Genomic DNA, 22,385 nt, shown 5'->3' with positions numbered 1-22,385 from the left:
ATGGTTACATGTGCCCTGATTTCTCCCTGACAGCCAGAATAAAAATGGACTTTCCTCAGTTAGAAGAGTCTGACCTGATCAGAATGAGAGAGGTGGTGTAAACATTTGATAATCTGTTTAACAGGTAAATATTGGCCATGTAAACACCTGATTTGATTAGTTCTCTCTTGTTGAAATAAATCAAAATCTTCTGCGCACGTGGTCACTACATTAGGCGACGTAATGAGTTTCCAGGAGGGAAATTTAGCTTTCAGTAAACAGGTGATCAGTAAACTCTGTGAGAAGGCATGTCTTCTTGTCTTTATGACTGATCGTGGCTGTTGATCAGCCAGGAAGGAACTGGTACTGTAGGTGTTGTATTGCTTCTGAATCCACCAATGCTAAGATCTGGACAAACACTTTGAAGAAGTATTTCCACTTCACTGTCGGTTAACACACATAAAGGAGACTCAGAGTTCCACTTAGTACACTTGCTCTTACGTCATCCTTAAGTTTATTAACAGCACACTATCACTAGGCTGCGGTTCTTTCCCTTTCTTGCTTGGATGAAGATATTTCTGAACAAGGTAAAAACTAAATATTTAAAAACATCAGTGTTCACGTGGACAGGCCCTGAGACTCCACCAAGTCCCCAGATGTGGAACTGAGAAACGGCGCACACAAAATAGACCTGTTTGAGCGAAAGCATGGAGAAGCGGTAATGTGTTTCTGTTTTTCTGTTACATGAGCTCGGTTTCTGTGGTCAGTGCTTTTCCCAGTTTAAACTCTGAATGACTGGGAAGGTATATAATTTCAGCCTGACCTGGGAGGAAGAATGACTCATCTCGTCCTGAAAACAAAGTGAGAAGAAAGATGAAAATATAGGGGGTGAGAGAACTGATCCGCAGCGAATAAAAAACCTTGAACAAAGCGCATAACAGCCAATAAAGATACACCACACTCATAAAGAAACAAAGAAAACAGGAAAACAAAAAATGGTGCAGTAAAAAGTATACTGCTTACAGACTACGGTATTAGCAGAAGAAAAACAGCAAGTGAGCAGCACAGAATCGTTAATGTCTGCTGCAAGGGAGCACTTTGGATTCCCTGGTAGTTACAACGCTGATAGATAGCGAGTGCTGGACAGAAACATTACAGTGTGCTGAATCTGCTGGATGTGTGTACAACAGCCTCGCATTAACATCACAAACACATCCACATCCACGCATCTGCCTCGATCAATAGAAAATTCTGTGCATCTTTACAACCCTGCGTCTTACATTTATAACGGAGACAACTGAAACACTACACAATTTCATATGTACAGGGTTAAAGGTCAAGTTCAGGGTCAGGAACAGTGGCTGCTTGATACTTGCTCTTACGTCATTCTTGAGTCACTTGAGCTAGCAGTTTATTAACGGCACACTATAACTAGGCTGGGGTTCTTTCCCTTTCTTGCTTGGATGAAGATATTCCTGAATACGGTCTTCGTGTGGACGAGGTAAAAACTAAATATTTAAAAACATCAGTGTTCATGTGGACAGGCCCTGAGACTCCACCAAGTTTTAAGTCCCCAGATGTGGAACTAAGAAACGGCGTATACAAATAGACCTGTTTTAGCATGGAGAAGCAGTAATGTGTTTCTGTTTTATTTTTTTTTAATAGTGCTGGGATTTGACCTCATAATTGTCTGATTATTAAGCAAAACCATGACGAAAAATCATGTGTTACATGACTATCAGCGTGACTTGCAGCTACTCTGGAGTGTATTATTTTATCGAGATGTGAGGGGTTAACTCAGGCATCATCACACTGGCTGGTTGTTTCACCTGAACCGATCGCAACTTTTCGAACTGCTCGCTCACGCACCGACAGCGTTATCCGCTCGTTCTGCTTGCGTGAGCTCAAGACGCCCCTGATTGGCTGTAGAGGCGTGATTGATGTGAGAGCACTAAGTGCCTCCCATCCCACTCCGCTGAGAGAGCTCGGCCAATCAGCTCTCTCCAGGCCCTCAGCTGCGAGAGGCTACAGCATCACCCAGGGATCCAATTAATATATATATATACGTTTGCATTTGTGGTGGTAAAATGTTGCACTTCCTCTATAATCCTGCAGGGGACACTCTAACCTAGTCACACATTACAGCATCCAGCGTGGTTTAGAATTGTACCAAAAGCTTTAAAAAAAAAATTATTATTTATATATATATATATATATATATATATATATATAAAATCTGGATATTTATAAAATCATGATACTTTAGGAATCGCAATATAGATCGAAAGGGCAACTAGATATTGTGATAATATCGTATCTGGCACTCTCTGGTGATTCCCATCTCTATTATTTTGTATGAAATTATAGCCTGGGAGTGGGAAGTGTATGCTGCGTTCAGACCTTTCCTGCTTCAGAGCGTACTCCAGCATCTTAATCCTCCTCACCAGATCCTTCTTCAGGTTCTCCTGGCCTTTCCGCTCGCCCTGTAGGAAGGCAATCTGAGCCTGAAACACACACAGACACATAAAACTGTTAGCACTCGAACCAGATGCTGGGATTTTAGTTTTTTTGGAATCCTTAAAAAGTGCAAGAACTGTTCATCTCTGATTCGGACCCAAGATTAAACAAACAAACCACTAGTGACCTTCTAATCCGACCCGAGACCCACTAGTTCCTGTTACCTGACCGGTTACTGCTGAGAAATAAAACATAATTCATACTAAGTGGGTAGTAATTATATTTAATCAAATCGGAGTCAAACTGTTTCCAATTTTAGACAGATTTTTATTACTGATAATGAATAAAAACATTTTGATAAGCATTGATTGTTTAATCAATCATGTCTCAAAAGTGAGACAAAGTTTTACTCTCCAGTCCAATAGGTGGCGGTATTTCACACCTGCTCAAACACAAAAGAAAAAGAAATAATAATCTCATAAAACACAAGAATTTGTAGAAAATGCAAGGTTTGTATTTTCAGCAAAAAAAAAAAAAGTATATTCATAAGTATTTTGTCAAATTTAGACAATTTAACCTTGGAAAGTTGACCTAAATAATAATAATAATAATAATAATAATAATAATAATAATGAGTGAATTGATCTTTGAAACCAAAAATGATGCATCGTTTCAATTATTTTAATTCACCAACAAAAGTTCAATTAAATTAAACAGAACTTAAACTAAAATTTTAAAATGCAAAATAATTAATTGATAGAGACTCGTGCATACTTACAGAAATTAAGCTTAGATAACAACATTTATTCATTCATCTTCTATACCGTTTATCCTGAACAGGGCAGTAGGGGGCCTGAAGCATATCTCAGGAGACTTTGGGCATGAGACGAGGTGCACCTGAACATGCACTCCACGTATACACACCCGAGGTATGCATGGCATGTGGCATAGGTGAAGGCAATATATGTTAGTTCCTGACTCGAGAGAACATCCAGCAACAGAAAAATATGAACCTAATTGTAATTTGGACATCCTAACTTTTGGAAAACAAGCCCACGATTTAAAAAAAAGAAGAAAAAAAAAAAGGTGCACAAAAGAGGGTTTTGTTTGGAACGACCATGAACCAGGTTCTACAGACAGCAACGTGTTGTTTATGAACACTGTAGTCCAGGTTATGCAAGAAGAAAGACTGTAATACATGTACGAATATATACATGCTATCTGTATTGAAAACTGGCACACACACACACACACACACACACACACACACACACAGGTCTGCTGGAATGCTCTGACAAGCACCAAAACAAGAGCGCCTCGGTGTGTGAAACACGCCCCCACTCCTTACATAACAGAAATATTCGCTTCTCCACAAGTCGGAACAGGAATTAAAACAGACCACGACGTTTTCTCTGATATATTTAGGGTTTAATAATAGAGGCTCACGGTTAATCACCGTTATCAGCGTCGGTGTCTGAACGTGCGAGGATTCGCCTTCTGTAAATATAATCGGTCGTGTTTAAAAATCAGCTGCACACACATACACACACACAAACACAAGAGTCAGAACCTCCCGAGGTCTCAGTCTCGCTTGCTGTTACGTGACTCGACGAATGAGAGCAGGAGCATCGATTCCTCTTTCTGTCTTGATCTGTATGGGAGAATGTTTCAGGAGAGAGGGGATACGTGAGAAGTCAGGTTGACCACAATACGACCACAGAGAGTACGACTGCCTCATTGATTCAAATTAGTGACACTGGAACATTATGACACGGTAGCACTAAAAACCTTTTATATAAACTAGGGTTGCAAACTTGGCACTTTTTTATTAACCATCAGTCAAAGAAGTTAACAATCGATAATAATTAATTGAAAATCGATAATTAATTGTTACCAGATTGTTATATTTCCTCCTCAGTTTAAGTTCTAACGGTTGTACCGGCACAATCCAGCGTTTCCTATACACTGATATATTTGTGGTAGTTATCTGGGATTCTCGAGTTACGGGAACATTATCAGAAAAAAGGTTCAACAATGAATAGCGCCCGTTACAGTGAGATGCTTATTGAACTCTGGATTAAATGCAGAGGACCGCTATCTAAGGACATGCATTTGTCTTTTCTAAATGTTAATTCAAATAAATTCTACAGAGTGCGAATAATGTTTGACTAATTCTTTTTTTTTTTTGTAAATTATTAAAATCTTATTTTAATCGCATGCAGAGTATTGATTCTCTCAGCGTGCATTCTCTCATTAACTCTGAGTTTAAGTTTCCCATTCTTACTGATAAATCCCACCTTCCTATTTATGATCCGTTACAAAAGTTCAGTCTCATCTGCGATTGGTTACATGCTTTACTACATGCAGAGCAATCAGTGCTCCTTACTCAACCAGAGACCCATTGGAGGAATGTCTGAAATAACGATTGAGCTGAAAGAGAGCAGAATTCCCCTCCCGGAAACATGTCACATCATCTAAAGTGACCCACACATGGGACAAACATGCTCGGAAAGAATAAGTTAATTCCCATTGTACATCCCTCTTATTCCGGGCTGGACCGGGTCAGTCTGTTTTGATTGACGTGTATACATGCTGCACTGTTATTCTGATTACTAGTGGAATATTCGGGTCCATGCAAACGCACCGACTGATGGAGATGAAGTTATACGCAGGCAATTATAATATGATCCTCTTACAGACTGGCTGTAGAAGTCAATAAGCTCCATCTGAATAGACGTCAAAATAAATGCCGTGCAAAACTGTAAGAAATTCAAACAATCCGTTTATCCATTTATGCCGCACCATCTGGTATTCCAGACAGCCATTTATTTTACTTCACATTATTCCTACTGGCCTTAATGTGCACGGTTTCTCAGCCTCTTCTTTTCACTAGAAGACCTAGAAGAGTTTCCACGAGGCTGAGCAGGAAGTGAGATAAAAGCCTATTCAAATGGCTATGGTGCTAATGAGTAACTCTGCTTTACCGTAGTAAACTATTCTAATGGATGAGTAAGTGCATACACATCACTGGCCACTTTAAAAGGAACATTTGTACCCCTGCTCAGTCATATAATCCTAAAATCAGAGCAACTTCTGCAGATGCAGGTCAAAAGCGCATAGATCTTTTAGTCTTCGTGTTAATTTCGTCAAAGGAAATAATGGCGGAAAATATTTGAGACGATATTCGGGACTTAGACGAGACGATGACGAGACGTAACTGATATCAGCGAACAGTGACGAAATCAGCATGCAATATCGTTAATGAAAAAAGACGAGACTAAAATGTGATTTCAAAAATAAAAACTAGTAAAATATTTGTGTTTATTTTCGTCAACATTAAATTTTCGTCACAATCCGCTGCGATGCGGTATTCGTTTATTATGTCGCGAGCAGTAGTGTTTGAATGAAAAAGCATGACGGCTTTCAGGGCATAACACCTGTCTACGGCGCGCGGCGTTTCAGAAAAAGTTTGCGCGTGCAGTGATCCCGTGTTACAAGCTCAGTCATCTCTAACTCTTCATCATCACAGCAGTATTACTCGCCCCAAAGACAAGAGACGATATTTGTTTGCACGGAGAAAGTTTGTGTGTGTGTCTGTTTGAGCAGTTAGTAATATACTGTATGTGTGTGTGATTGTATCATATATATGTATGCCAGTGTTTCATGTGTGTGTGCATAAATGAAGTTTAATTAAAGTTGTGATGGTTAAAAATAAATATAATTCGCTAAAAACATCAGATGAAAAGATACATTTTAAAATGTTAAGATTCTTATTTTGTGAAAAAGATTTTGGGCTAGACTAGATTGACAGTAGGACTTAAACTAGACTAAAATGTCCAGACTTTTAGTCGACTAAAACTTGACCAAACAAAAATAGGATTAAATTAACTAAATATGATGAAAAACTATCAGGGACATTTATCCCGGGACTAAATTGAAAATAGCTTACAAAATTAACACTAGTCTCTAAAGAGTTAGCGAAGAATGGTGCGGAAAAATAAGCCATGTTATAGGAAATAACCACTCTTTGCAACCATGGTGAGCACAAGAGCATGTCAAAAAGCTCTAACGCAGCAGATCACGCCAGGTTCTAGGAGTGTTTCACAAGAACAAGAATCTGATGCTGCTATGGTCACAGGATAAAACAAACCGCACGAATGAAAGCTTTTCAAAAAGATCAGTCGATGTTTTCAGAGATTTCTGAAATGCCTAATTGAGGCCAACTGGCACCAACAACCAACGCATGGTCAAAATCACAGAGATGACACTTCACCCCTATTCTAAAGTCTCAGGTATTTCTATTAAAGGAGCTGCTGGATGTATAATACATCTGTTAAAATGTCCAGCTTAGTTATAACGCGTTACACTTGATGAATGTGATTCTAACGCTACAATCTTCCTCGGCTTTGCCGCTAGAATACACTTACAGCTCTGAACGTGAATAAGACTCATCCCATTAGGGATGCACAATTAATGCATTTTAATTATGATCCCAATTTTTTCTTACCTAATTAAATACAACCAGCTGCAATATTGATGAGCTTAGCCAAATTTAGCTAATGTCGGTTTCAAGTCACTTGTGTGGATTAAATCATGTGCTCCCAAATCAAATATTATAATCGCACATGTTCGGTGGGTGTACCTATAATTACTTTTTTATTTATTCATCTAATCGTGGTCATACTTTTCATGTTAATAACGGCATTGAGGTGGCAAACTATTTGTTCCCTTCGATTCAGATTACTGTGTCAAAGAATACTCGCTTCTATGTACGATAACAACATGTGCAGTGTTCACAAAATGGCTGAATCATAGTGATAATTATTGAAATATTCAGGAGGAATAATTAGAATGATGTTAGATGAGGCTCAGATTCGCGAGCCAGACTTCTGTTGAGCTTCCTTCATGATCACGGCCAAGAACCACCTACTTCACAGGAGGTGACTGACATGGCAAACAACCAACCGTAGACACCTGGAACCCTTTCAACACGCGTATGAGCTACCGTTTTTACTCGCCGTCATCTTCAACAATCAAAACTCTTACTTTTAAAACTAGGAAGGCAAAATTGTTTGTCACTCCAGTGACTGTGGCTCTATTTATACCCGACATTCATTTCTGAGAAGTTATGATTATTGGTAGAGTCAGAGCACTGGGTTAATTGATGACGGCAATGATTTAAAGCAAACAGGAAAGCAGCTGCTTTTCATTGCTTTCGTTATCTTATTTCTCCTTCATGTACTGTACCAGAGTACCAAAGAATCTGAAACAGCCCATACAGGTATACGAGATAAGATTTCACAAAACATTTCCCCCTAAGAACAAATGACTGTCATGACAAATATCATCACCAGCTTTAATAATGATACCGAGTGGAGACTATGTGTATAAATGTGTATAAGATGTGTATAAAATGGCCGATGTAAATGGTAAATGTGGTTCAGCTGTTGACTCGTCATTGAAACGATAAGGATGAATATAACGTACCATATGTAAACACGAAAGTCGTGTCCTATCTACAAAAAAAATGATGAATCTGATTGAAATCTTAAATGCAATCGCAGCGAATACAACCTACAGGATTCTAAAGCCTGTGGCCAGAAACGTGAACACCACATACAAGTCCACGTATGAAGGCGTTTGAAAGTGTTTTCACACTAGGAACTCAGGCACAGATCTGAGTTACAGTTGACCGCAAAGTCAACTGTCTCATTGTCTGCCTCGCTGCCATATTGGCACCTCGTTTTGGTATCCAACCCTTATGCTCTCTAAGCACTTGCTTCCACAAGGACTTTTTTATTTTAAATTTATGTTGCGTGAACACCATACCTGGATATGGATTAGCGCAAGTTCCATAATTCCAATCAGTTGTCAAAAACATATGCAATGTTGTCAACACCATTTATAGGCAGGTGCCATAGACCGGAACAACCCTCTTGCCCGCCTTCCAACTTTATCAACATTGATGGGCATAATGCAAAGTTTGACTCTGTTGTACTTTATTGGCGGCTTACAAACGAACTAGGCGCATATTGCAACCTGTTGTATCGGAGTTTGCGGATACGCGAGTGTACTCTGGTACCGAACAATATACAGTAAGTCATGCTAAACAAGACAGTGGAAAGGGGTGGAGGGCAATCTGTACAACGCAGCTGTGCCTAGTGTTAAAACAGCCTGAGACTAGATCCAGAATACAGCCTGAAAGCAACTACAGCTCAAAAACCCGATCATATTGTTTGCATCGCTGCAAAAGCGGACTGCGATGCAAACAATATGAGCAATTCTAGCGTCTCTGGTTTTGGTCCCTTACCTGAATCCCAAATAAGAAAGAATGTCCAAACCCAAGCAAACATGATCTAGGTCTTGTTGCATTTTACACAGCCATTTCAAGCTATAAGAAATATGCACATACAAACACACAGGGAAATTTAAAACAGAAGATATTTAAAAGGGAACCTCCAGGAAGGAGGCAGTGTGGCCTAGATGCAACGGAAACTGGGTAACCCAAATGATGAATATCCACTCGAGTTCTTGCTTTGATGCCTCTCTGCTGTTTTATTACAAAGATGGGTATGCGTCTAGATGCAGAGAAACCCATTTCCTTTTAAAGAACTTAATACTGTACAAGGATAGTCCGTTTTTATCCCTTCATTCACAAGACATTTCATCACATAAAGTATCTGACATTTATAGAAGACTTTAAGCGCGGTATGGTGATGAGTGGAACGCCTGATCCTTGAAAAGTTGCCACCAACTTGCAGAAAAGACACATCCGTCTGTGTGGACTATCCGCACAAACACCTCCTGCACGTAACAGGTATTGGGAGTTATTGCCCGATCCCTCATATAGCCCTGACCTCCATGCAAGCCATCACTACATATTTGAGCCATTATCACCACCCCAGTGAGGATGGGTAGTTGAGTCTGTTGAGTCTTGCTCCCCCGAAGGTTTCGTTCTATTGGCATCTCAGGGAAGATTTTCTTGCCACCGTCACCCTTGGCTTGCTCATCAGGGACAATCTGATAATTTCCATATACTTTTCAAAGTCATTTTCAGAATTTTTCTATTCTTTAAAGCTGCTTTGCGACAATGGCCATTATTAAAAGTGTTATATAAATTCCAGACAAGAAGGAGGCAGTCCTATCGTGGCTCCAGCATACTGAGAAAATTTGATGCTATCTTGATGCTATCTAGGGTTGAGTATCGTTTGGGTTTTTTATGTGCCAAATCGATACTTTTAAAGCAATACCAGTGGCTGAACATATAGATCTGGCTACTACTATAATAATTTAACACCAATAACAGCAAAGTGGTTGGTATTTTTGGTATGCTAAAAACCAGCTTCACATTTCAGCAATACTTTCGCAAAAATATGTCCATACTTGCCTTATCTGGAAATGACAATTTAGTGTGTTTAGCTTAGCCAACTAATGCAACCTGCAGCCGCCAGAGCAAATATAATTTCGGATGGTCTCGTTTCCCATCCAGTGCGTTTTTCTCCCTAATTTAGTCGTGTCCAATTTCTAGTGGGGGCTTCCACACTACGGCTACTACTGCCACTCAGTCGGAAGGGCCGAAGACTATCACATGTTTCCTCCTAATCACGTGATGCCAGCTGACCGCATCTTTTCAAACTGCTCGCTTACGCACCGTTGGGGCCGGCGTAACACCTTCAGAGGACAGCGCTAGCCATTCCTTCCGCTTGCGTGAGCTCAGAGACACCCCTGATTGGCTGTAGAGGCGTGATTAATGTGGAAGCACTAAGTACATCTCATCCCTCCCCTCTGAGAGAGCTCGGCCAATCAGCTCTCTTTAGACTTCCAGCTGCTGGAGGTTACAGCATCGCCCGGGAATCGAACTCACGATCTCCGGACGATAGGGCGAGCGCTTTACCACTTCGCCAATCGGAGGCCCTCCGAGTGCTTTTAAATCGGAAATGTGAAAACAACATGGACACTTGCGCTACTAAAAACATCAGCTGAATTTGTTTTATTAGAGCTTTCCGTCTCGCGAAATCTGCGCTTTGATTCGGTTCTAGTACATACCAGTTTTAATAGGTACTGGTGCCATATTGGCACCTCGTTTTGGTATCCAACCCTTATGCTCTCTAAGCACTTGCTTCCACAAGGACTTCTCAGAAAAGGCACTGACGTGTTGCTGCCGTGTCATAGACATGTCTGTGGGGTTTCCCACATGACCGGGAAACTCATCTAAATCTGCATACTCGTAAGCAACGTCATCCTTTTTTCTCTGTAGAGTTCCATTTTAAATTTATCCTCTTAGGAAACTGAACCGCATCAATGACTTAAATTTTTTTTTATGTCTTTTATGTATTTAAAAAAAAAAAAAAAAGTTTGGCCGTAACCAAAACAGAGCAGCTTGGCTTTGCCTTCTTCTTTTTTTGAAAAAAAGAAAAAAGCAACAAACAACTCATGAGGCATAAGCAGGATCACAGAAGATGGATGGGTTCAGCAGGAGAGAAATGAGAAGGATTCTCGGAGGTTTCACAGCATGACGATTTGCTTTGCAGACAGCTGAGGAGACTAAAAATGACAAACTGCTCTTCTGATGCTGGAGTTGGAAAATAAGCAGATGACATTAGGGGGCAACATAAAACACGCTTCCCTGTAGGGATTATGTTTTATTCAGTGTGAAGTGTTCTACTGGGAGGCTAAACGTCTGGTCAGTGGGGTAAAAACCAATGCACCAGTGGGCATTAACGTGCCACCTTAAATTTGTGTGTGTGTGTGTGTGTGTGTGTGTGTGTGTGTGTTGGGGGGGGGGCACTGGAGATTAAGAAACGCCATTACTGATACCTCACACACACAAATAACGCAGTGGATACATTCAAACTCCCCAAAGGTCCCTCGGAGCAAATCACATGCTAAATCATTCGCATCACCACTGGTGAGTCGAGATGAGCTTAGATGACCTCAATAATACTGTTCCCTCTCCCTCGCTCTCTTCTGTCTGTCTCATTGTCTGCCTCTCTCTGTGCCTGTCTCTTTTTCGCCATCAGTCTTTGCCCTTATTTGGTCTTTCATTCTTTCACTATCCCTTTAATTTTCACTATCACTTTATTACTTTTATTTTGTGTCTCTGCTTGATGGCATTTCTTCCGGCATTGCCTCCCTCTCTAGCTGTCTCTCCCGGGCCCTCTGCCTGCTGGTCTGTTTGTCTCCCTCGGTCTGCCTGTCTTTTTTTCCTGTCTTTTGTACACCATTCTTTAAGTCTGTATGTCCCTCTGCCTCTTTGTCCTTCTGCCTCCCTGTTCCTCTGCCTTGTTGTCTCTCTGCCCATCTGTCCCAATGAATATTCGTCCCTCAGCCTCCTTGTCGCTGTCTCTTCGTCCCTCAGCCTCCTTGTCGCTGTCTCTTCGTCCCTCAGCCTCCTTGTCGCTGTCTCTTCGTCCCTCAGCCTCCTTGTCGCTGTCTCTTCGTCCTTCCACCTTGCTGTCTCCCTGCCTATTTGTCCCACTTCATATTTGTCACTTGTAGTGTCTCTCTTTTTCTCTCTAAACACTGAGCAGAATTGATTTATGAGGAACCTGAAAGCTCAGGTTTAAATTCCTCTTTAAGTCTCTCTCCATGCTCTTGTGAGAAAAACAAGCTCATTTGCTATCTAATACATATAAAAACAAATGCTGATGAAAAAAAAATACAGCAGGAGAATCAAGTGCAACAACCCACTAGCTCACAATAGATGCCTTTAAATAGCTATTTGATCACAGACTCGCACTAATAACTGTAGGAGGAAGAGCAGCATGCAGATTAGAGAATACCTTCACTCTGAATAGGCAGAGAAACAGACAAAGTGGGAAAAAAAAAAGATCAAGCTGGATGAGAGAGAAAAAGAGAAAAAACATGGGTGAATTCAGGAGGAGCAGGAATAGCACAGTGACGTAGCCCAAGCCCACGCGCTTCCCAGGAGAATATCTCTGACAGGCTTGCCTTAGAGGGGAAAGGCTTAAAGCGCGCGCGCGCACACACACACACACACATATACATACATACACACACTTGCACGCTCATCTCTGGGACAGGAGCGGAGGCACTAGCAGAGACGAGGCAAAAACAGCAAGGAGGAAATTCCCTCACTGATTATTGGACTGCTGCTCAGACAAAACTGTTACGTATAAATTAGAAGTGTTTGATAGAAGGGTTTGATTATATTTAGAGTTTTGTTCATTCTGACCAATCATGAGCTCAAGTTACTGTACCAACCTCTGTATTCTTGGGTCGCCCCATCCACGTCTGGGAGCCAGAGGAGAAAGATTGGCCGTGTTCCCGGGTAACTCTTATAGAAGGATGAAACATTGGATGGTACAGTAGGTCGGCACTACAAGTGACCAAACTGGGATTCTATTTAACCGGAACAAGCCACTCAGCAGCACGTCTGCTCTAAGAAAAAAAGATTAATAAGTAAAACGTGGAAAAAAACCCCAAAAAAACTCTGGCCTTCAGGAGGGATGTACAAGGTTCTTAGTGCTGATTATAGACGTCAATACCAAACTAGTTCCTCTGGATGAAAGCTAATCGACAGGAATGTTTTTTTTTCCACTTTACTTAACCCAATTCCAGTTAGTGAAAGCACTGGCCACATTTTTCCACAAGGTGCATTCTAATAAAAACAAGGTAGAGATAAACATGCTCTGATGGAAGAACTAACATTGGAGACTCCTTCCATAAATCTCATAAATCTCAGGTCAATTAACCACAACAATCAGCATTAAGACATGAAGTTCGGCTGTTCTGGAACACTTCTTGCAAGAACAGTATTGTCAAGTGCTTTCGTAAATCCCATCAAGCACCATGATGAAACTGGCTCAAATGAAGACCTTTCCAGGAAAGCCAGATCAAAATGTACCTCTGCTGCAGAGGAGAAGTTCATTTAGATTTCCTAGCTTCAAAAATCACCAATTAACAATCAGTACCTCAGATTAGAGCCGTTATGAAGGAGAATAAGTAGCAGAAACATCTTAATATCAAGTGTACAGAGTAGATTATTGCATATTTTGGATGTCTTGTTGCATTACTTTACAGTGTAAAAAGAAATAATCAGGAACGACCATGGAATGCGAAGATGTGTCCAAACTGACTGGTAGTAAATGATCGTAATATCTGTAATTTCGGTCAGGTTGAGACAAGCTTCCTGACTGCAGAGCAAAATGAAGCAAAATTTACTAGAACAGATTACTAAAAATGCTGTGATCAGTAGAAAAAAAAAAAACAGGTGAACAACACTTCTGCTATTGAGGGTGCGTTTGATGAAATCCACAGCACATCTGCCCCACATGTTTGGGTAACTTCTCATCTTAACGAATCCATTTAAGTGAAACCGTTGGCAGTTAAAAACTAAAAAGCAGTCGTTTGTTCCAGCAGGTGGTTATTTATGTGCCCCCGTCACATCCGCATGCCGTCTTGCCCCTCGCGCTCATCAATAAACGGTCTGCGCGTGGGTTTTGTGAGGTCTCTGTGTAAAGTGTTTAGAGAGAGGTGATGAGGTGAGGTGTGGACACACAGCGCTCCACTGTGTAGAAAGGGAAAAGGGACGTGTTCCAAAAGCAACACGGCACAGCGAGGGTGTTGATCCAGTGCAGACATGAGGTGGTTGTGTGAGAGTGAGGTGGAGGGCAGAAATGAGCCGTACACAGAGGGGCGCGAATTCCTCACGGGCTGGCAGCTATTTCACTGTTCGGAACCGAAACTCTGATTCAGTGCAGCTGATCTTAAGGTTTTTGGAAATTAAAGGAATGTCGACTTAAGGAAAAGGTAAAATGAACTAACTAAATAAAAAAAGTTCAAATAACTAATGAAATGAAAATGCTGACCTCCAACATTAATAATAATAGAGTAAATGAACTGAACTGTACCAAGGTCCTAGAGTTTTGAAAAAGAAAAAAAAAAACGCTCTAAGCTTCTTAAAATAATTGATCTTTTAACTAATGCAGACGTCTATTTGACCTTTCTAATAGGAATCTCTTTCTTTAAGCACAGCCACGGCGGAGTGTTTCACAGCAGGAAAAAAAAAAAAAAAAAAAAAAAAAGTTTTATGCTTTGTTTAGAAATTAGACTTGTGATGACGTGATGGCAGTAGCTCAGTGAGGGCCTGAAGTGAAAAACAAAGATATTTCAGTTATAAAAAGACACGTGCTTAAACACAGCAGTACCGCTGTGCCTGCGCTGTTGTAAAGTGAGGCTTATAATAGGACATTGCCTGTACATTAGAGATTATTTATTCTATTTCTTAAAAAAAAAAAAAATAAATAATAAAAAAAAAACATTCTCTCTCTCTCTCTTTTTTTTTTTTTAAGAGTGTACAGAGAACCAAGTACAGATGAATATATTACAGATATATAACTCTGCTGTATCTAACCTCTCCAAGACACAGTACATCAGTGATTTACAGTAATGGAGTCGGTTAGGGAGCGTCTAAAAAGTGCATGACCTGAGAAATGCCAGTGTGTTTTAAAACAATGTAGATACAGGGTGTACACTACCAGTCAAACATTTGAACACACCTTCTAATTCTATAGTCTTTTCCTGATGTTTATTTCTTTCTACACTCAAACAAGACATCCGATATATGCAATAATATTTTTTAAACAGTTAATATTGAGATGTTTCTGCTACTGATGCTCTGTAAAGCCTTCACAACGCCGCTGGTTGTTAATTGGTGATTTCTGAAGCTGGTAACTCTAAATGAACTTCTCCTCTGCAGCAGAGCTAAGTTTTGGTCTTGCTCTACTGGGATGCTTTTCATGAGAGCCAGTTTCATCATGGTGCTTGATGGGTGAGTTTCTCCGGGTACTCCGGTTTCCTCCCACAGTCCAAAGACATGTAGGTTAGGTTAATTGGTGTTCTCAAATTGCCCGTAGTGTGTGAATGATTGTGTTAGTGTGCGTACGTTTGTGCGCCCTGCGATTGGTTGGCACCCTGTCCAGGGTGTACCCTGCCTCGTGCCCTATGTCTCCTGGGATATGCTCCAGGCCCGCGCGACCCTGAATACAGGATTAAGCGGTAATGACGATGAGTGAGAGTGAGTGAGTGAATTAGAATGCGTGTCCAAACTTTATATTGGTACCACATACACCATACCACCCCTTAAGTCACCTGTACCATATTGTAAAAATGATATACAGTATTAAAAAATTAACAGAAAAATTGGATGATGGGAATGGAAAAATACAGGTCTTGGAAAACTGATGTCACGTTGTCACCTTGCACATGACCGTTACGACGGATCATGACTGTTGATTAGATTGTTCAACAGGTCAGAAGTTCAACCAGGAAGGACTGGTACGTGCTGTACTCCTCCTTAATCCACCACTCCTGTTATTTAATTACATAATGCAGTGTGTGTTATTTCATGTTATTTGCTTTTTGTATGCAGAAATATATATTAGATTAGATGAAGACACAACTCGATTAAAAACGAAATATTCTAACAACATGACCTAACCCAGTCCTAAATTATGATGTCTAATCAGTCTCATCAAAATGTTTCGAGGGACAGCATCTCACCAACTAATCAGGCCTCTGGTATAACACGTTTATCACCATAATTTCTCTAGCCCATTTTTTTTTCAACCACAGTGCCTCTGGCTCACAGAGACGGTACTAAAAAGCATCACGACAGTATTGGTCCAGAAACAACAGATTTGGTATCGTGACACTGAGGCGTGGCATCATGCTGGCATGATTCCTCAGCCCTTAAAGGAATAATCCAATAATATTTACCAAATCTGAAATAAAAAAAAAAGTCTAGCAATTGTCACTGTTAATGTCAAGGTCTATACAGTAGTGTGTTCTTTTCACATCTAATAAAAGAACGAGCTAAATGAAAAGAGGGACAGTGAACAAAGCGGTTTTCATTCAAAACAACTTGTTCATAATGAGTGAATCCTCCTAATGAGCGATTTCATAATGCCGCATTGGGAACGCAGCACAGCGCAAAAAAAAAAAAAACAAAAAAAAAAACACAATGATCGTTTGTCAAATGAGACTTCTGTAACTAATTCAATGCAGCTCATACAAGAGACAGAAAACAATCCCATCCGCCCTTTTGGCCTGAAGTGTTTTAATTAATTCTGTTTAATAGCCTGAAAAGCATCAGCCTTTTTTCCCTTGCAGTTGTTACTGAAAGCAAAGCAGAAGCCAAGGGCACTCCTTTAGAAGAACAGGATCGCCGGATCACTAACACTGGACCGGTTAACATGCTAAACCCATGCTCTCATGGTAACACACTGTTACTAGGATATAGTGCTAAAACAAATGGAAAGGTCACACTTGACTAGTTCTCATGCAACCCAGCTTGTGTCCTAATCCTTGTCTAGCTATAACAAATGCTTCTGAGTCACCTTTTTTTTTTTTTATTCCTCGCCCTGTATTTCTGTCCATTTTCTCATAATCTCAGTTGTCATTATTTGACCTTAATCAATTGAGATTTATTCCAATGTATGCCATTACTGTAACCTCAATTCAACAAGAGAATGAAATGGCATCAGAAGGAGGACATTACAGTCTGGGGTGAGAGTGGGTGGCGTAACGATAGAAATAAAACGCCGGTAAAAAATCTGCCAAGGGTACAGATTTTCAAAGTACAGTTTCTATGGCGATTGAACAAAACTCCACAGGAAGACCGATGCGTCGATAGCACTGCACATGCTGCCATGGAGTAGCACAGACTCTCTCCATCTCTCTTTCTCTCGACTGATGTTGAATCGACAGATAGCAACCATGAAGGCTGTGAACACTCTCCTGCTTCCTCAGAGATTCGTGACTCCTGCATCGTGTCAAAATGCCAATGCATCATAACGGGCGGAAAGAAAGTGCTATAAACGTGAGCCGGTTAGTTTATATTGTTTGCTAGCCACAGATGATGGTTGTAGGTTCTAAACAGAGACGGGAGGAAAAAAGAACAAATCTATATATTTATTCATTCATTCATATTCATATACATATATACAGTGAGGTCAATAAGTATTTGATCAACTTGTGATTTTTTTAACAATTTATTTGTGAATTACTGTGTCAAATAAGTATTTGATCACTTGCTTATCAGCCAGATTTCTGACCCTCAAAGACCTGTTATTTAGCTTTTAAATAGTCCAGCTACACTCTGCTCATGATTCTAAGTTAGTAGCACCTAGTAGATATGCGCTGCTCAGAGAAGTAGCTTTTTTCCCATAATTTGAAGTTGAATGTATTGTATTTTAAGTTATTTTGTATTGTTTAAATGCTGCCTTTGGCTTTTAAGTAAGAAAACTATTGCTATGAGAAATGGGCTACAATGGGCTTTAATTAATCAAGCGTTTTTTGAAGGTTTAAAATTATAACAATTGGGCAAAAAAAAATTCTAATTGTAATATTTCTAAAATCGTGAAACTTATAGAACTGCAATTTTTAACCGAATCTGCACCTGGATATCATGATAATATCGTATCGGGAGGTGGATGTTGATTCCCATCAGTTACCTCCCGATTCATCTCCACATTTTCTTTTTGCACTACTAGAAAGTGCAAACACGGTCCCCGCTGGCTGTATGTGAGGCTGACTGATTCAGGTCATTGGCCGAATAATTTCTTCATCTTTAGTGAATATCACAGCTTTTAAAACAACTAGGGACATGTGAACTGAGCGTTTAGTTGCTTTTGCTAGCCGTGTACCAGCTGTCTCCCCAATCCACTGATATTTCACACTGATTAGGCCATTAACTGTGTGGGAGAAAAAAGAAAAGAAAAAGTCCTACCTTTGCACTTTAGGATTAGACCTTACACCATAGCCTGTCACACACTATTCAATCATAGACAAACAAATGCTTATAACCAATCATTACGCAGAAGGTGGGATTTAGCAGACTAGTACATTATTTTTACATCTTACTGCATCTCTTAATGCTAGAACAAGCCCGGTGATGTCAAATACACGTTAAATATTTTAAAGATTTAAAAGTAATTCAAAATAAATAACTGGCACTGCTGATCAGACTCGGTTGGTCCATCGCAACGTTGTGTTTGATGCACTATGCTGTTTGCTTCATCCTATAAACTGTAAGAAATCTGTGGGTGGGTTAGCTGCATTCTGGTTACTGTTGTTTAAGCCTATTAACGGCGTCTCGCACACACATCACGCATCTCAAAACCTCAAACTTACGTCTCCCTTTGACACAGATCTTGTCTCCCCGTCACTAACTCTGTTCCTGGATTGAAGGTGCAGCAACAATGTCTACTAATTCCGCCTCCGCTCCTTTATTACAAAACACTAAGCCTCAACAATGGTGCAATATTCCCCACACGAACCAGCTTTGTGTACGGCACTATTAAAAAGTAGTTAAAATTTCTTACAGAGATACCATTTTCTCTCATGTGGAACACTGGACCAACAGTGTGCTTCAAAAGCACTGAAGTGCAAACACACCTCCTGCAATTAACATGCAGAAAAGCACAACTGGGGAAAGTCAGTCCAGACATACTGTATGAGAGAAACAGGCATACACCAGATTCGTCGCACAAAATGACCTTTGTGCTTTCTCAGAAAGGCTGAGGAGTTGATTACTAACTAAAGCCTTCGTCAGGAGCCCTGTTTATAACTAGAGAGTCTGATGTGTATAGTTTTCAGCTTACCCGATAGGGAACACTATTTGAATTTCACCCCTAAGCCCCCCATCACCCCCACTTTAGGACACTATAGCGTTGAGCTTACGGACACAAACCAGACAGCAGACCTCAACGCCATCCAATCACCAGGATGGATTCAGTGAGAACATGTATATGCTGATCACCCATTCCACCACAGTGCTGGTACATTCTCTACCCCGATGTGGTGATTAATCTTCTGTAACAGCAGGTCTAACAGTTGCAGCTGCAAAGCAAATCACGAGTTTATATTAGTGCACTCGTACTGTTTCTATGGTAACTCGAATGGACATATACGAGAGGCACGCCACACAATATATCGAACCATGGACTGATTTTTAAAAAAGGTTTGCTATATCTGGTATGCGATAGGTAAACTTTATGGAAGGAAATGTTTATTTCATATTTCTGGATAGATCCTCTACATCCACAATTTAAGGTAAATGTTCTCTGGCACAGTGAAAGACTGTAAACCTTGTCCTTTGTGATTTCTCAGTCATGTGAACTTGTTATAATGAAGGCTTTTATCTCTACAGGAAATAAAAAATTAATAAATAATAATAATAAAAAAAACATGATTTGCATATTTTGCATGACACATTGTTTTGAACCTGTTATTCTGTACAGGGAGGCGTGCATGCTGGAGTCTTTACCAGTAGACTTTTCTTGCACAAGGCGAGGTACACCCTGGTGCCAATACATTGCAGGGCTTACATACGTTTTGGGCAATTTGAGAACTTCAATTAACCTAATCTGCATGTCTTTGTGGGAGGAAACCGGAGTACCCAGAGGAAACCCACCAAGCACGGGGAGAATATGCAAACTCCACTGGCACAGACCCTTGGCAGGAATTGATCACTAAACCCTAAAGGTGCAAGGCCACAGTGCTAACCTCCACGCCACCGTGAATTTAAATAAAGCATAAAATCTTTTTTTTATTTTTATTTTTTAGAAAAGATTACTGGATCTTCATTTTGAATAAAATATGTTTGGCACCGCTTTACACCTCTACTTTACAAAGGCTGTTACTTGTTGTTTGAATCTCTCTCTAATAATAACAATAATAATAATAATAATAAAGTTACCATTTAAAAAGTTACTTGGTAATCCTTATAGGATACCAGGAACACAGCATAAATATACAGAGAAACTGCTGGTCATGTGATCCCGTTCTTTCATGCACAACCTATGGGATCATCAAAACCTGTGAAGTCTGATAGCACAAAAAAAGGTTAAAAAATAAATAAATAAATAAATAAATTATATAATATAATTAATTATATATATATTATATATATAATTAATAATAATTAATATATATAAAAAGATAGTAAAAAATGCCAAAGGATTGCCATGATTTGTCAATCTCAAGTATGGAGCATTTGCATTGTGCCAGTTTAAGTAAAGAGCTGTGTTTCTGATACAGAACTCACTGCTGATCATTCTATATATCCATTTTCTATATCAAATTTACTGATTCGTTTTTAAGATAAAAACAATAAACTGAATCTCTATTCGGGGTTGCGGGACACCTGGACCAATCCCAACTCTGCATGTCTTGGACTGTGGGAGGAAACTGGAGTACTCGAAGGAAACCCACCAGGCATACTGAGAAACCTGCAAACTCAACACACAGCCCTGAAATCGAGAATCAAACCCTGACTCTGGAAGTGCAAGGCTTCAGTAACGAGTTGGAAATCCACTGTAGTACATCATATTTGACCCGAATGTTTATACCCATACATACATAATACATCCAAGCTGCTCCGATACTGATCAATAAATTGAACGCCAATAGCAGTCAGATAGAAATTCTTAGTATGTGGTAGCTGCTTTTACAAGGACTAGAAATATTGGACAAGCTGACTCCAAGGTAGTGAAGCTTCCAAGAGCATTAAAGAGAGGTAGGTCCTCCCTGATTGTGAAGTCACAAATCACCTGGAAAATGTGTACAATGGAGGCAATCAGGGCCAAGCAGGACAATTTTTATAAGCCTATGTGTTGCCACTCCAAAAACAAAAACTACAGTAAATTAGACCGAGTGTAAAGAACTCCCTGCTTGATAATTAAGAAATGTCTACAGGCTGCACGCTGTAATAGGTGCCTGATATCATATCCACACAGGGTTTCAGTTAATAGTTTGTACAAAACACTGCCAAAAACCCTTCGAATTGTTGTTTGGATTGAGCTGCAGGATCTTTGGATGTGAACATGGATACTGTAGGGTCTGAAGCTTTAGTGCGTGGGAGGTGTCCCACTGTGTCATCTTTTCAAATATGCGACAAAAAAATTGACACTGGAGGATATGCTTCTTCCTGACGGACCGTTTTGCAATTTAAATCCAACATTTTTGCGTTAAATGAATCACACCTTTGAAGACGGTGCCTACATGAGAGGCATTGAGGGGCGACTGCTGACGTGGGACTGCAAATGATTTATTTTTTCCTCCAAATATGCAGGAATTTCCAAATATGGATGGGATTTAAAAAAAAATAAAATAAAAATGTATAGGATTTTTCAGCAAGAGCCCAATCTCCTCAAAGCTAGAAATATTTCGATCCAGGTCACCATCAGAAAAAGAAAAAAAAAGAAAAAAAAAACCCGCATCAACACAGGAGGATGTTCTGTTCCTGGACTACGGTTGTCTGTTCAACTGCAGTCGTTTTTACAACAAGTCATCTGACCTCCTGTCCTTTGGCCTAAACTGGAGCTGGTACTGAGCATGTCTGAAAGAAACAAAAGCAAAAAAAACACAAACAGCCAAACAACCCTGATTTACCAAAAGAAATGAACAGATCGCGATGGCTTGTGCACGTCACTGATTCGAAAGCTAACTAACTATGCTCACTCTGCAGGGTGTAACATCAGGAGAAACAGAACCAACGATGAGAGAATAGAGAACTGACTGTGTCTGTGCTCCATTAAGACCATGTTTACGTTAAACCAGGTAAATCTGTAATCCAGTCTGCTCGTTGTAAACAATGTCTGAAGCAGAAATGAAACCAATACATTGTGTCTTCTTTACTTCTTTTTCTGTGTCTCTGTCTGTGGATGTGTGTGAATGCAGAAATCAGCTGAAACGGCTTGTGTCATTTTTGGAACGTGAAAGGTGTTTTAAAACACACTTTAAATGTACGTTAGACATGGCATTAATTAATAATTCTATGAACATTGTAAGTGATCGCTTGTCATCAGCTTGCAGCAGAGACGCATCTATCTGTCGAAACTATACAGACAATCATTCACAAACATTATTTGCACATTACAGGAACTCGTCTGGAAGTTGTTGCCCAAACCACCTGTACAGTCTTG

At 40.0% G+C, this 22,385-nt stretch overlaps 1 protein-coding gene across 1 annotated transcript in view; it reads right to left on the bottom strand.

Moving 5' to 3' along the window:
* strn (striatin, calmodulin binding protein) overlaps nt 1–22,385 on the bottom strand; it is a 55,947-nt gene that overhangs the window by 22,518 nt on the left and 11,044 nt on the right. The window contains exon 2 of the mRNA XM_053513143.1: nt 2,380–2,483. Within this exon, the coding sequence (XP_053369118.1) occupies nt 2,380–2,483 (104 nt within the window). The remainder of the gene's footprint in view (nt 1–2,379; nt 2,484–22,385) is intronic.

Source organism: Clarias gariepinus, chromosome 15 (assembly GCF_024256425.1).
Source record: "Clarias gariepinus isolate MV-2021 ecotype Netherlands chromosome 15, CGAR_prim_01v2, whole genome shotgun sequence".
In the NCBI taxonomy this organism is placed as follows: domain Eukaryota; kingdom Metazoa; phylum Chordata; class Actinopteri; order Siluriformes; family Clariidae; genus Clarias; species Clarias gariepinus.
The sequence above is the reverse complement of the archived record's forward strand: the minus strand, read 5'-3'. Positions and strand labels throughout refer to the sequence as shown.